The 14,174-nt window shown below is 38.3% G+C and overlaps 1 protein-coding gene and 1 pseudogene across 2 annotated transcripts in view; one reads left to right on the top strand and one right to left on the bottom strand.

Annotated features, from left to right (window-relative positions):
• The window catches only part of DPYS (dihydropyrimidinase), a 96,514-nt gene that overhangs the window by 22,376 nt on the left and 59,964 nt on the right, over nt 1-14,174 (bottom strand). For both annotated transcript variants that reach the window (XM_074316270.2, XM_019750646.3), the window contains exon 8: nt 8,271-8,478. In XM_074316270.2, coding sequence (XP_074172371.1) covers nt 8,271-8,478 — 208 coding nt within the window. The remainder of the gene's footprint in view (nt 1-8,270; nt 8,479-14,174) is intronic.
• Nucleotides 10,812-11,755, top strand: LOC148757842 (large ribosomal subunit protein uL23 pseudogene; annotated as a pseudogene).

Genomic DNA, 14,174 nt, shown 5'->3' with positions numbered 1-14,174 from the left:
TACTTCGCAGAACTTCCACTCTTGTTCACTATCGACTCAGTCCTTTTCTTCACCCTGGAACTTGTCATCATCTTGAGGAACATTGATACCGAGGAACGAAGTGCCAGACTCCCATTTCTGCTCTCCAGCCCCTGGACATTGTGGTTACCTGGAACCAACCCACCCTGAAACTTTAAACTCATTTAATACCCCACTCTATGACCACATCCTCGCTTTCAGGTCTTTGGTCTCTGTTTTTTCCTCTCTTGGTTTACTTTTCAAGCCAGCCTATGTGATGTATTTTTCAAACCTAGGGTGACCATATAATTTATCATCCAAACTAGGACACTTCTAAGAGTGTAAAGGGTACTAAATGTAATTAACAGGCATAATCCAGGACCGGTCAAGCAAACAAGGATATGTTTTCACCTTCCTTCAACCCCACTCTTGCCTACAGTCTAAAGGGTCTTGCCTTTCTCTCTTTTCTTTTTGGTATTTGCACTCAGCCAAAACCTGTGGCATATTACAGTTCAATCAACAGAGTTTTCCGCAGCCACTTTCTCAAGTACATGACATAGATCAGGCAGATCGGCGTCCTGCCTTTGCCTTTCTATCAGCACCATGTCTTTGACCATGGGGAATGCCCACCCTCCTTTTTGCCTGAATATCTCAGATTTATCTCCTATTAATATAACTCTTCCCAGGCAGTCATCAGTCCGGGAAGCGTTAGCCCTCCCTGCCACCTCCACTATCCTACTTACAACAGTTTTCCGTTAACTGTTTACTTGTCTGTCTCCTCCAGCAGGCTCGGGGCCAGTGTACTGCTTTGTTTCTCCATAACAAGTACTCAATAAATAGTTGATTAATTCCTACTATGGATGTGATGGGGAGGAGATCCCTATTTGAGCTTTCTCTCCTCTTTGGATGGGTCGTCCAGGTCTGGGCCGACTCATCAACTTTAGCTGTGCTTCACCATTCATTTGTTCTCCATGCCTCCTCACCTTCTCTTTGGCTGGCTGTTTCCTATAGGCAGGTTATCTAAGAACCTCTTTTTGGCTACTTAGTCACCAAATTAGCAATGCCATCAGGTACCTCTTAGCCTGGATGGTCACTTTAGTTACACTGTCCATCAAATGTCTCTGACCCGACTGGCCACGTCTCATCTGCACATGGTCTTCTTCCTCTTCTGCCTCAGGGGCTCTAGGTGGGCGGGGGCTGGTTTCCTGCCAGAATAGCCATGGGACTCTTGCCCACACTGCAGCCTCAGAAATAAGCCAGCCCTCTCCAGGGAGTCTTCTGCTGTCCCATACTTCATAATCCTCCCCTTTGATAGATATATTGACAGAAATCAAAGGCCATGTAACTTCTGGGCTCGAGCTTCCCAGTACTCTTAAACTTGTAATATTCTCTTATCCTTACAGGTGGGTTACATAAGCTCTTTAATGCTAGACTCGCATCTTGTCCATTTTTGTCCTGCCTATGCCCCAGCATTGCACTCGATGTATATTTTAGAACCTCAATAGATGTTCACCATGACAAAATGGAAAGGTGACAGCCCTTGTGCGGCAGAATCTTAAGCCATCACTGCGTTACTCAGAAGTTCGCTTGCACATTTGTTTTCTAAATTGACTTAACCTACAAGTCTGAGGAAAAGTAGTCTTGCTACTTCTCTTCAGTGACAATGACAAATCTCCATCTGAAGTATAAAGTGCCCAGCCCTGTCGTCAGCGCCAGCATCTGGCGGGACCAGTGCTTAGGTTATTCGTAGGTACTCGTAGGTTATTCAAGTGGTTGGAGCCAAAAGAAAGTGCGCTTCTTTCCCTGGTATCCCAGTTGAGTACAGTAGTAACAGGGACTCCACTCCCAGGCTCCCAGCTAAATATATACCTAATCCTTAGAGGACTTTGATGCAGCATAAAACATACTGAAAGACCAGGATGAAGCATCAGAGGGTTCTGGTAGAATAAAGTAAGCAGGTTGCCTTCTCTTCTCGCCTTCTCTTCTCCATGTTCTGGTTTTCTTCCTACCTCACCGGCCAGCTTTCTCAGGCTCCTTTGCTGGTTCCTCCCCTCCTCCTCTCCTCAATCTCTGAAGGTTGATAGCCTCAGAGCTCTATCTCAAGCGCCCTTTCTTCTCTGTCTATACAGTCTACTTGGTGGCCTCAGACTCATGGTTTTAAATCTATATGCCATAATTTCTAAATTTTATGCCCAACAATGATCTCTCTTAATCTCCAGATTCCTTTATCCAAGTGGCTAACTGACCTTATTACAGAGAGGTGTTATAAGGATCTCAAACAGAACTATAACTTAAGCACCACAAACTGTAGTTGAAACAGAAATAGGATTTAAGCTCTTTGAGTCCAATGATTGCTATCTAATTTATGCCTGTAACTCCAGGACCTAGATTACTGCCTGGTACTCAACAAACATCTGTTAAGTGAAAGAAGATTTCTTGACTGTATGACTTCCCAGAACTTTTTATATGATATTGGGCAACAGAATTACCTGAGGGCAGCATTATCTAAAATTATTTGACAGCTTTCTCAAGGAGCACCTCAAGAGACTAGTGTCCTAAGAATACACTCTTGAAAAGCTGGTCTGGGTTCTGGCATCTTTTCCCTCCAGTACAGACTGGTCAAAATTAGGTGATTTCACCCCATTAACAGTTCTCTCTATCTTGATGATATCACAATAAAATAAAATGGCTTGTGGGTAAAACAATGTGAGAAGCTCTCCTAAGTAATATGGGAAACACAGATGGCACCTTGCCTGTTAGGATGTTGTAGTTTACTTTGGTAAATGAGTTCAATATGTGTTCACAATATTTAATAATGATTGTCATTGTGATGAGTTATAGAAAGACAGTGCATAATATACAGTGCTATGAATAAATATTAATTGCAATCATTCTAAACCTGTGGAATTGCAGAAATGCATTTTTGGTTAGCTGAATAGTTGATAGGAAATGTAACTGCGTTGTCTGCAGAGTGGAGTGCTGGATGAGAGATTTTTCTGAGACTAGAAAGACCAACAGAGAAGAATCCTGGACCCTGAAGGAGGTATTGATACCATGCTGCCCGCAGAGGCTCAGACACTAAAATATCAATAAAGACAACAGAATTTCCAACTACCAAACAGCAGACACTGGCCCAACAACAAACTGTCCAATAGAACAGTGACTTCCTGAGAATGAAATCCATACCTGCCTGGTGAACTTAGAGATACCCAGTACACTTGAACTGAGCTCTCCAGGGACAGTGAATAACTAGGACATTAGTAACCCCTAGGTTCAACAGAGATGGTCTATTAACAGTGAAAATTTGCATTTTGCTAATGTTTTGCAATCCACCAAATGTTTCCCTTTAATCCTGAAAATGCCCTGTATGGTATTTCTCCAAGACAATTGACAAAGCTGGACCCATTCATTTCAGGGCTGGCTCCTCTGGTAAGTTCGCCAGTCTGAAGGTAACTGAACCCTACGTGCAGGAGGGGAGACAGAAGAAGTGATATCCTGAGGATGGAGGTGGGTGGCTATGTGTCTAAGTAGGGATGAAACTTTGTGATTGGTACACTGCAATGGTTGAAGTCAAACGGCTTGGCTTTGGAAGTAGAAAAATCTGAGTTTGAGTTCTAATGTTGTCACTTAGTGACTATGGGACTTCTCAAGGCCACAATTTCTTACTCTATAAAATAGGGATACCACTACTTACCTCAGCGGGTTGTTATAAGGATTCAACTATGCCTGGTACATCATTGGTCATCAATAAATATTTACTGAATTGAATGTTGAATGGTTAGATAAAGCATGGAAAGGGGGTATTTAGACAGACCCTGTACACAGTGGTGTGCCGGTAAATGTTAACAACCAGTTCTATCTTCTCTCTTCTCACCATCCCAAAAGCCCTGATTTACAATAAGCATTTTCCTATTTCTGATGTGTAAATACTCCCGTCACAACTGATATCAAACTACCAAAGTGACATCACTGAGTTGAGAAGAGATACACACAAGGGTCTCTAATGAGCCAAAATGAGCTAGCTCCAACATGTGTATCACCTTTTTTAATTATTAGCAAAATTTGAGGAAATGAGGATTATATGGCAATTGAAGGCATGTCTTAAATTATTTTCTCTGAGCTACCACATTGAGAAAGACATTGACAAACTGTCATTTCAGAAATGGAGAATAGCCATTTCAAGGACGAGATCAGCCATCCACTCAATTTTATCTCATCTAAAAGGCAAATTAGGCTTATAGTTGCAAAGATATGACTCAGTTTAAAAGCTTTGGTAACAGTATTCTGAAACCATGCATTACTCAATGAAACTATTCCTATTTCTCTATTAAATGCAATTTGACCCTTATTTTCCAGAATAGATTAGGTTACTTATTACTGAAAAAAAGAGAAAAGAGATGACTTAAAGAATGCCTGTACTTCCAAATTTTGGTAAAATTTATAACACTCTAAACCCATAAAAATTCTAGAAATAATATCCATATAAGTTTAAAGAGTTATATTTTTTGGTAAAGAATTAATAGTATGTAAGTTGATTTTGTTTTTTCAAGATGGTCTTGAACATATAATTTGCTGTTACTTTTTTCTTCTTTTATTTTTCCTTCCTGTATAACCTAAACTCTTCCTTAAGTGATTTTTACATAAAATTGAAATATGTATTTTATTGTGTTATATTTATCAAATAAAGTTTGATGTCTCATCTTCTGATTTAATTCTTTTACCATAAGGATCAGCTGCTTAAATGTTAAAATAAGTAAAGTAACAATTACCCAAAGCTGTCAAATTGGATAAAAATGTCATATCTTTCCTTTAAAATTCCTCACAATATTTGATAACAGTGATAGCTGCATGGCATGATGCTGAGAAACTGTATTAAGTAATCAAATCATGGACAAGAATCAAGCTCACAGATAACCCCACTATTTGGAATGACTCAGGGGCAATCTTCTAGGTAACTCATTTAAGTTTCTTTCAGTGACCTCTGAAACTATAGTCTTTGCTCCTTTCATTTGCAGTTTGTTTATCAAATGCCTACGATGTACCTACCAAGCACAAAATATAAGATGCTGCCCTCAAGGAATTAGCACTCTAGCCAGGAGATCAGCCGAGTTCTGGATCTGGCAAACACTGAGATGTCTGTACAGTCTGTGCTCTGGGAGTCCAGAATGGTAAGTGATTAATTTTCTTGGGAGGATAAGAGGTGAGCAGGAGAAATGGTGTGAGCTGTCCTTGCTTACCTTCAAACACTTTTCCTCACTCACAAAAAAATCTCAATATTTTAAATGTAAACCAAAGTAAGAGCTCTAATAATCTCCTCTGAATTTAAAATCAAGAATGTCTAACAACTTTTTTCTTAACCTTAGTGTGATACTTTTCTTCTATAACATTATCTTTGCTTAATGGAGAGAAAAAAAAAATGTTTGAAATGTCTCCAGACAATCCCCAAACCTCACTTTACCCATTTTATTTGAAACTGTTTCCACATCAACACTTTTTCAAATATGCATTTCCCCATGCTATGAGTTTCCCAACCATTTTCTTCTTTTTTCTTGCTCTGCAGAGGTCACATGAAACAGTGTCAATCAGAGAGGCTTTATCACAAAGCCTGGCTCTTGCGTTGACTTACTGCTTAGCCCAGGGAAAGTTATTTAATCTTGCTGAGACTCAGCTTTCTATTTGTAAAATGGGGGTGATAATATCTACCATGTAGATATTATTTTTTTACTTAATCTGCATAATAATATCTACCATGTAGATATTATTATGCAGATTAAGTAAAATAATTACTATAAACTACCTAGTAAAGTTTCTGGCAGGTAGTAAGTGCTCAGAACAACATATAATAATAGCAATAGCAGCTATTACTTATTGTTATCACAAAAACAATAAGTACTAGATACTAAATACTAAAATAAGTCACAAAATTGATAGTGAACGCTTAGAAAAGTTAGTTGACATTATGTTTGCCAACAAAACAGAAAACATCAATTTGAAAAGGAGAACTGATGAAGTCAGTCATTTGATGCTCTCTGCTGCCTCAAACATTTTTCCCGCCAGTGGAAGACTTAGACAAAGTCAGTTATTTAAATACAGTCTATCAGATGTTCCTGGTTAGTCTGGCGTCCCTGCTGGTGAACACCGGAACTGACCGCCAGGAGCCGCCCTGCTTTGGATCCACTTCAAGTGTCACATTATCACTCAGTTCTGTTGATTCTTCCTCCTTATGATTTTCACCTCTTCTTGTTCATTCTTGGATTACTGCCACAGCTTCATGAACGAACTAGCTGCCATCAATGCCTCCAGTTCGATTTCAGGTTTTGAGACTACTGTTTTCCAAACCTTGTACGGAGTATTGTGTCTCCCATTATTTCACTCAAACTTTATGATTTACAGTATCATTTATTGCTTCAGTATACAGTTTTTGGAGTCAGATAATCAGAGCTTATGTTTTGGCTGTGGCATATACTAGCTGTGTGTCTTGGATAAGTTTCTTAATTTCTTGAATCTTCAGTTTCCAAATCTTTAAGATGGGGAAAATAATACTTCCCTCCCTCACAGGGTTGTTTCAGTGACAGAACCCTTAGCACCATGGCTTGCATTCAGTAAGCAGTCAGGAAATGTTAGCATAAATGTTTAGAAACACATAGGATTCTTATAGTCACTACTTACCTGTCACCTGTCAGTGTCAACATTTACAAATTAATCCCCAACAAAATGAGCTATAACTTTAAGTATTTTGACTGAAATGCAGTATATAAAGACTTGTAGCATCCTGAGAATTCAAAGCATTCTAGATAAATTGTTTACTTAGTCAAAGCTTTAGGAAGTGTTTTAAAACATGGATGAATCTTGTACAATAGACTCTAACAATCCATAAGTAAAAAAATTTCACAAGACATTAGAGGAGAAATCAAATAGACTACAAGACCCAATTGAAATGAATCAAAACCAGCCAGAGAACTATGGAAAAAGAGAAGTACGTTTTAAAATGGAAAGAAGAAAACAAGTTTTAGAACTAATCTAAGGGTTGCAAACTTTAATGACTAATGGCCAGGTAAAAACATTGATGAGTGAAGCCTGCTGGGTGAAAATCAGAAAGGCAGCCTCTGCTAACTTGACCATCTGGCTCTGGCCTGTTGTCCCCATGTGGGATTGAGGGCACAGGTTGCCTCCCCCACCCCCAAATCCAGCAATTCAGATGGTTTTAATCTGAAATTTTCTGATGTGTTAGTGCATTCGGTGAAGCAAAATTTTAGGCTGTTTAAAACGCTGTATGAACTAAACAAACATGTGAAAGCCCAAGATATTGTTAAAAACAAACATCTCTTTTACAATGATAGAGTTATGACAAACAAAAACTTGGGAGAACTTTATTATAAATTTGGTAATCAAAAGAGGAAAGCAAAGAGATAGAACTAACATTTATTGACCTATGTGCCTGACATTTTAAAACTGAGTCTTACAATTTGCTAAGAAGGCAACGTTGCTATTTTTTAGATGAGGCAACTGAGCCCAAAGATGAGAGAGAAACGTGCTCTTGGCCACACAGCTAGTAAATGGAAGGGCAAGGCAGAATTCATATTTAGATCTACCTGACCCCAAAATGCCACCTTTGCTCTGGTGCTCATTGAATGTACCCTCAGACATTTAACTACAAGCAGCATAAATTTTCAAGGGATCATTGCTAAGTTCTGAACTCCTCCCGAACTTTGAATGAGGCCACGCCTCCCACAGCTGCTGCAAGACAATGACAGCACACTATATAGTTGATTGACAAGAGACTTGGCCCAATAGCTGCCTGAAGGCCTTGCTCATCCCATCTTAGACTGCATAGCAGTCTAGGATGCTTCCACCCCTTTTTCTCTCCTTTCTTTCACTGGAGTCAGAGTGGAATTGTAGTCTGACGGCTTTTCCAGCCTTTCCTGGCTCCTTCTCATTTTCCCCACAGGCATTCCTCTTAAAAAAATGTCAAACCTTTATCTATCTGGGTGTCTGCTTCTCGGAGGACCCTGACTAACCCGATTGCCCAAAGCCCCCAGAGGTTCTGAACTTGCCTGGGTAAACCTGACTTGGTCCATCAGGAAACCCTTAATAGACACCAATCTATAAGGGAAAATGCAAAAATAATACTTTCTTTGAAACGTGGCATTTGTCAGGAACCTCATGATATCCCAGGAATATGTTAAATTGAGTGTATGTGACAACACCAACAACAACATCCAGAAATGGGTGACAGTCCAGCCTATCGCAACAGCCACTTAGACACAACTCACCTGGTCTCGCTGTTTGATCCGTTTGTAAATATATTCAGCAAATGGTTTTCGAGGAATATACTTCCCATGTCCTGCTGTGACGCTGAAAACTCCAGCTTCATATACCACTTTGCCTCTGGAAATAGTCACTAGGGGCACCCCGTGGCACACCATGCCTTCGAAGATGTTGAAGTTAACAGCCTGGTGATGAGTTTTTGCTGAAATAGTCCTGTTTGTAAAAACAAAGAAGCGCTGGATCATCACCAGCTCATCTGACAAATATAAAATATTGAAAGAATGACTTAGAAGAAAATTTAGCAACTCTATTAAGACATAGCTTCATCATTGGAACAGCGACTTTAAGAATAGAACATAGCATTAACATTTCATTACAACGTAATTACATTTTCTGAGAGAAAAACCCAATAGATCATTCTTTATGGTGATTAATGAGGATGAAATGGATGAAGGAAGGGCATTGTCTCTCATATTTAAAATTTTAAATCAGTTTTTATTTATATGTTTAAAGAAAAAAACTATTAATTATAAAACATTTCCAACACAGAGGAGTCTGATGGACACACTGACTCAATATCCAGCTCTACAGAATTTTAACTTTTCACAGGTCTTTATGAGGCTTCCCAGTACCTCTCCCCAAATACCATTCTTGTTCCACCCTTCACAGAAGCAATCGCTAAGTGACAGTTATCAAATTGAATTTCATAGTTATCAAGGAAAATCATATCATGAATTTCATTCTCTCGTCTGTGGCAAAACTGGAAATTTGAGGATAATAAAAATAACAAAATATGTTAGCATATAATCTCTTAGCATGTTGTATGCCATTCATTTGCATACCATCATCACTCTCAGTAGTTTAATACATAGTTCACCCTTATCCACGGTTTCGCTTTCCGTGGTTTCAGTTACCTGCAATCGACTACAGTTTAGAAATATTAAATGGAAAATTCCAGAAAAAAACAATCATAAGTTTTAAATTGTGTGCCTTTCTGAGTAGCGTGATGAAATGTCACACCATCCTACTCGATTGCACCCAGGATGTGAATCATCCCTTTGTCCAGAACTTCCACGCTGTATATATACCACCTCCCCATTAGTCACTTAGTAGCCATCTCAGTTATCAGAGCGACTGTCATAGTACCGCAGTGCTTGTGTTCACGTAACCCTGATTTTGCTTAATAATGGCCCCAAAGCACAAAAGCAGTAATACTAGTAATTCGGATATGCAAAAGAGAGTGATTCTCTTAAGCGAAAAGGTAAGTTTGTATAGGAAAAAACATAGAATATATAGGATTTAGTACTATCATCTGTGGTTTCAGGCATCCAGTAGGGGTTTTGGAATATATTCCCCTCACATAAGGGGCACTATTGTTCTTTAAATCGTATACAAAATTTATGATGACTTTCAGGTTGGATATTTGGAAATGTTGGATGTCTCCTTTCCCTAAATCACATTAATGTCATTAAATGGAAAAGGAGTGGGGTGGAGGTGGGGGATCTGGCAGCAGTACATAATATGAGAATAATCTGAATTCTGGTAGAAGTTTCTAGAAGCCCTCTCAGAAATGCATTGAAAAGAAGTGCTTTGTAAAAAAAAAAAAAAATTAAAAAAAAAAAAATCCCAAGGCTGGTTCAAAGGAAGAGCAGATAAAAGCTCCTCCAAACCTAATCTGGAAGGATGGAGCTGCGAGATTTACAGCTGTGTGTGCTGCACTCCTAGAAATGAACGTGACACTGCTGGCCAGGTCCTTGGCCACAGAATGCCACATGCAGCTACTTAACTCGCTTTCCACTCCTAACAAGTCCAAACAAAATCCTTTTATCAATGAGTACCACCACCCAGCCACTCAACTTTGCTTCTCCCTTAAATTTGCCATTTCAGTAAATGACACCACCATCTACGTTGCCTCACCCACCAAACTGTCATTAAGTCTTGGTTCCACCTCCCAAAAAATAAATCTCAAACCTGCCCGCTTTTCTCCCCTCCATTGCTCCACACCACTGCCATCTCTCATCTGGACGACCCCAAAACCTCTCACTGGCCTTTTTGTTACCATTCTTACCCTCCTACACTCCTCAACACTCTCTACAAAGCTGCTCAAATGATCTTTTTAAGATGAAAATCAGATCATGGCACTTTCTGCTTGAAACCCTCAATAGCTCCAATCTGTTCCCCAAGAGCCAAACAACTATAAACAAATAAAAATAGACGATAAAAATAATAAAAAGAATCTGCTCCCAATAAAATATTACCATAGAAAAGAAAAAAAGGAGCCTCTTAGATGTCAAGTAGATACTTTATAACATCTTATTTCATCTTTACAACACTTCTTCAAGGTAGAGAGTATTTTCTACACTTTACAGGTTAAAGAAATTGAGATTTAGAGAGGTTAAGTAAATTGTCAAAAGACATATAACTACATAGTTTGATGAAACTGGGAATTTTTATATTTTTAAAATCAACATTAATTTTTAAATTAAATTAACATATTATCCCTTTGTAGTCACACTCTCCCTTCATCTGTAACTCCTAGAAACCATTGATCTCTTCTTTATCACTATAGCTTTCTCTTTTCAAGATACCATATAGCTTTTCCATGAAAATGGTGCCTAAAGCAAAGAAGGAAGCCACCGCCCCTCCCAAAGCCAAAGCCAAAGCAAAGGCTTTGACGGCAAAGAAAGCAGTAGGCGTCCACAGCCACAAAAAAGCAACCAACCAAAGAGCAAAATGGAGATCTGCATGCCACCTACCTTCTGACAGCCCGAGACACTGCAGCTCAAGGTAGCCCAAATATCCTTGGAACAGTGTCCCCAGGAGAAACAAGCTTGACCACTATGCCATAATCAAATTCCCCCTAACTACTGCATCAGCTATGAAGAAGAGAGAACACGATAATACACTTGTGTTCATTGTGAATGTCAAAGCCAACAAGCACCAGATCAAACAGGCTGTGAAGAAGCTCTGTGACATTGACAAGTCCAAGGTCAACACCCTGATCAGGCCTCATGGAGAGAAGAAGGCATATGTTCAACTGGCTCCGACTATGATGCTTTGGATGTTGCCAACAAAATTGGGATCATCTAAACTGAGTCCAGCTGGCTAATTCTAAATATAAAAATTTTTCACTGTGGAAAAAAAAAGAAAAAGGATGTCATGTAAATGGAATCGTAGAGTATATAACCTTTTGAGATTGACTTTTTTCATTCAGTATGACTATTTGGAGGTTTATCCAAGTTGTTATGTGTATTAATAGCTCATTCCTTTTTCATTGTTGAGTAGTATTCCATTGTGTGGATACAACGTGATATTTATCCATTCATCTATTAAAGGGCACGTGGGTTGTTTCCAGTTTTTAATGATGATGAATAAAGCTGTTATAAACATTCATGCGCATGTTTTTTGTGAATACTTCTCTAGTGTAAACACCCAGAAATGGAATCACTGGGTCGTATGGCTGGAGCTTGCAGTGGTCTTAAGAACCAACTGACTGATACAAAGAAAAGTTTAAAAGATCACTAATGAATAGGAGGTAGGTACAAATACAACAATAATTTCAAATACTAAGAAGGAAGGGTACTGATCAAATAGCAAGTAATGCCACTAATGTAAGAAAATGAATAAACTATCTAAAGAACTACTAAATATAGAATGATTTATGATGAGTTACGAGTTGGTGATGAAAGACACAAATTCAAAGAAAATCTAGGAAATAATATAGAGGAACTTCAGACCTGCAGGTTAAAGAGACATTTTATGACCATCACAACCTCTTTGTGACAGTATTTCCATAGTCTGGGTCGCTGCTTTCCTACATATCCCAGTAACACTGATGGCAGAAACTCTTGGCTTGTATTGTACAATGTTCCATAAACATGTCTGGATTGGTACAGTAGTAAGGCTGCTATATAGAAAAGGTAGGATGCATAAAAATGCATGCTAAAGATGGTTATTGACATACAAGAATGAGAGGCGAAAAAGCGAAACCCCTAAATCATAAAACTTTATTTTTCCTAATGAGAAGTTAAGAGTTACTGATGCTCTTAGGAAAATAATCTAACAGAAGAAATTAGCTTTACACACAAAGATTGCCTAAACTATTGAAAAACAAGCATAACAGTTTTCCAATGACTATTCAATGGAATATTGGGCATCTATGAAAGACTAGAATTAAGAATACACTGGGAAAGCAAAAAAAAAAAAATATATGTAATATAAAATGAAAAAAGGTATAGAAAATATGTCCACTATAAGGAAAATGCATGCATATGGACAAATACAAAACGAAATGTAACAGAGTAAAGTATTTTTGTGGGCTACGAAAAAGTGAATATGCAAAAAAACAAATATGGAAGCAAAAGGTCTATGACAGCAAAATATCAAATCAGATTTCTCTGCCTTGGCCAAATAAAGGTAATTCATTACTTTGACTTTCTCAGCCTTTGGGTTAACAAGAGAAAGAAGATAATTAGGCAACATCTAAGCAATTCTTTATAATAGGCATTATGTAAATGAGGTCAAATTAACACAAAATGTAAATTCTAGGCTTTATCACAAGCAGCCAAAAAAAAAAAAAAAAAATGTGTTTCCACTTTCACATTTGAAGGCATCTGACAGGGTGCCATCCCTCCCCAATTTTCCCCTTCCAGCCAGAGCTGCAAATCTCCAACTTTTAGGAGCTTTCACGCTTCTGCTTTACCCTTGAATGCCTTCCTCACACTCATGTCCGCCCCCCTCCCTTCCCTAAGACTCCCCTCAAGACTTCTGGCTCCATGTCTGTTATATCTCAATAAAGCTGGAAAAAAAAAAAATAATCCTGGTCCCTAGAAGTCAACCCTGCTGACCCAGGGCATAACGAGCATCTTTCCTCTGTGGATTAGCATGATCTGAATCATTGTGAGGATGTCTTGATAAGTCCCTCTTTTCCGACTTAATGCACACTTTAAGAAAGAGACCATGTTTGTAGTGTAACAATGTGGGACGGGTGTCTTGCAAGAGGATCCCTGGTAGTAACTTAGGGTGCTTGCCTCCAAAACACAAATCTAAGCTGGAGAAAAATAATTGCCTCCAAACACTTGAATATTTATTTTTGAGAAGGATTGTATTTACTTCCTGATGATGCACATAGTAAAACTAAGGCCAACGAGGAGAAATTACAAAGAAACAAATTTTACTTCAATATATTATAGTCTTCAAAAAATTAATAATGAAAGAACCGTATCTTTGTTTTACATTTTAAAATAAACAGAACCCAGCTACTAAAAAAAAAGGAGACCATGTTGTTTTATCCCCAGCACACAGTAGGTGCTTAATAGATATTTATAAAATGAACAAAAAAAGAATTGCACCGTTTTCCTCCTGAGGGGTTTATTTCTTGCCTCCACTGTCCTCTGGGATGTGACTATGCTTTGGAAATAGAACACGAAATTAAACAGGATGTAAGCACCCAAATGTCTGTTGTGTACTTAACATTTCTTGTAAGCTCTACAAGTTCATTAGTAATAAATAAATAACTAAAGTAAAATTGTTACAATTATCATTCTTAGTTGCATTTTATCAAATTATAGGAAACACTTGTTCATCAATACCTAGCAATACCAAGATTATCAACACTGATAAATATACACCTAAGTATTGTTACCCCATGTCACGTGATAATGCTGAAATAGCTGTGTAAGAGTTTGTCCAAAGTTCACACAATTTGATATGAGATGAACCTCAGAGAGGTCAGAATTGCTTTCACTTTTTGGGAATACTGGTATATCTGTAACCCTGCCAGAAGAAGGTTAAAAAAAAAAGTGGTACATTCTCAATATTTGTTCTAAACAAAAATTGAATGCAACATCAACACAAGATTTATAAAACTATAAAATGTATTTAAAATCTATTCATTACTAGTACCATAT

This window comes from Rhinolophus sinicus, chromosome 6, assembly GCF_057876585.1.
Source record: "Rhinolophus sinicus isolate RSI-liver-muscle chromosome 6, RSI-T2T, whole genome shotgun sequence".
Taxonomy (NCBI): domain Eukaryota; kingdom Metazoa; phylum Chordata; class Mammalia; order Chiroptera; family Rhinolophidae; genus Rhinolophus; species Rhinolophus sinicus.
Note: the sequence above shows the minus strand (reverse complement) of the source record. Positions and strands in the feature narration are given on the sequence as shown.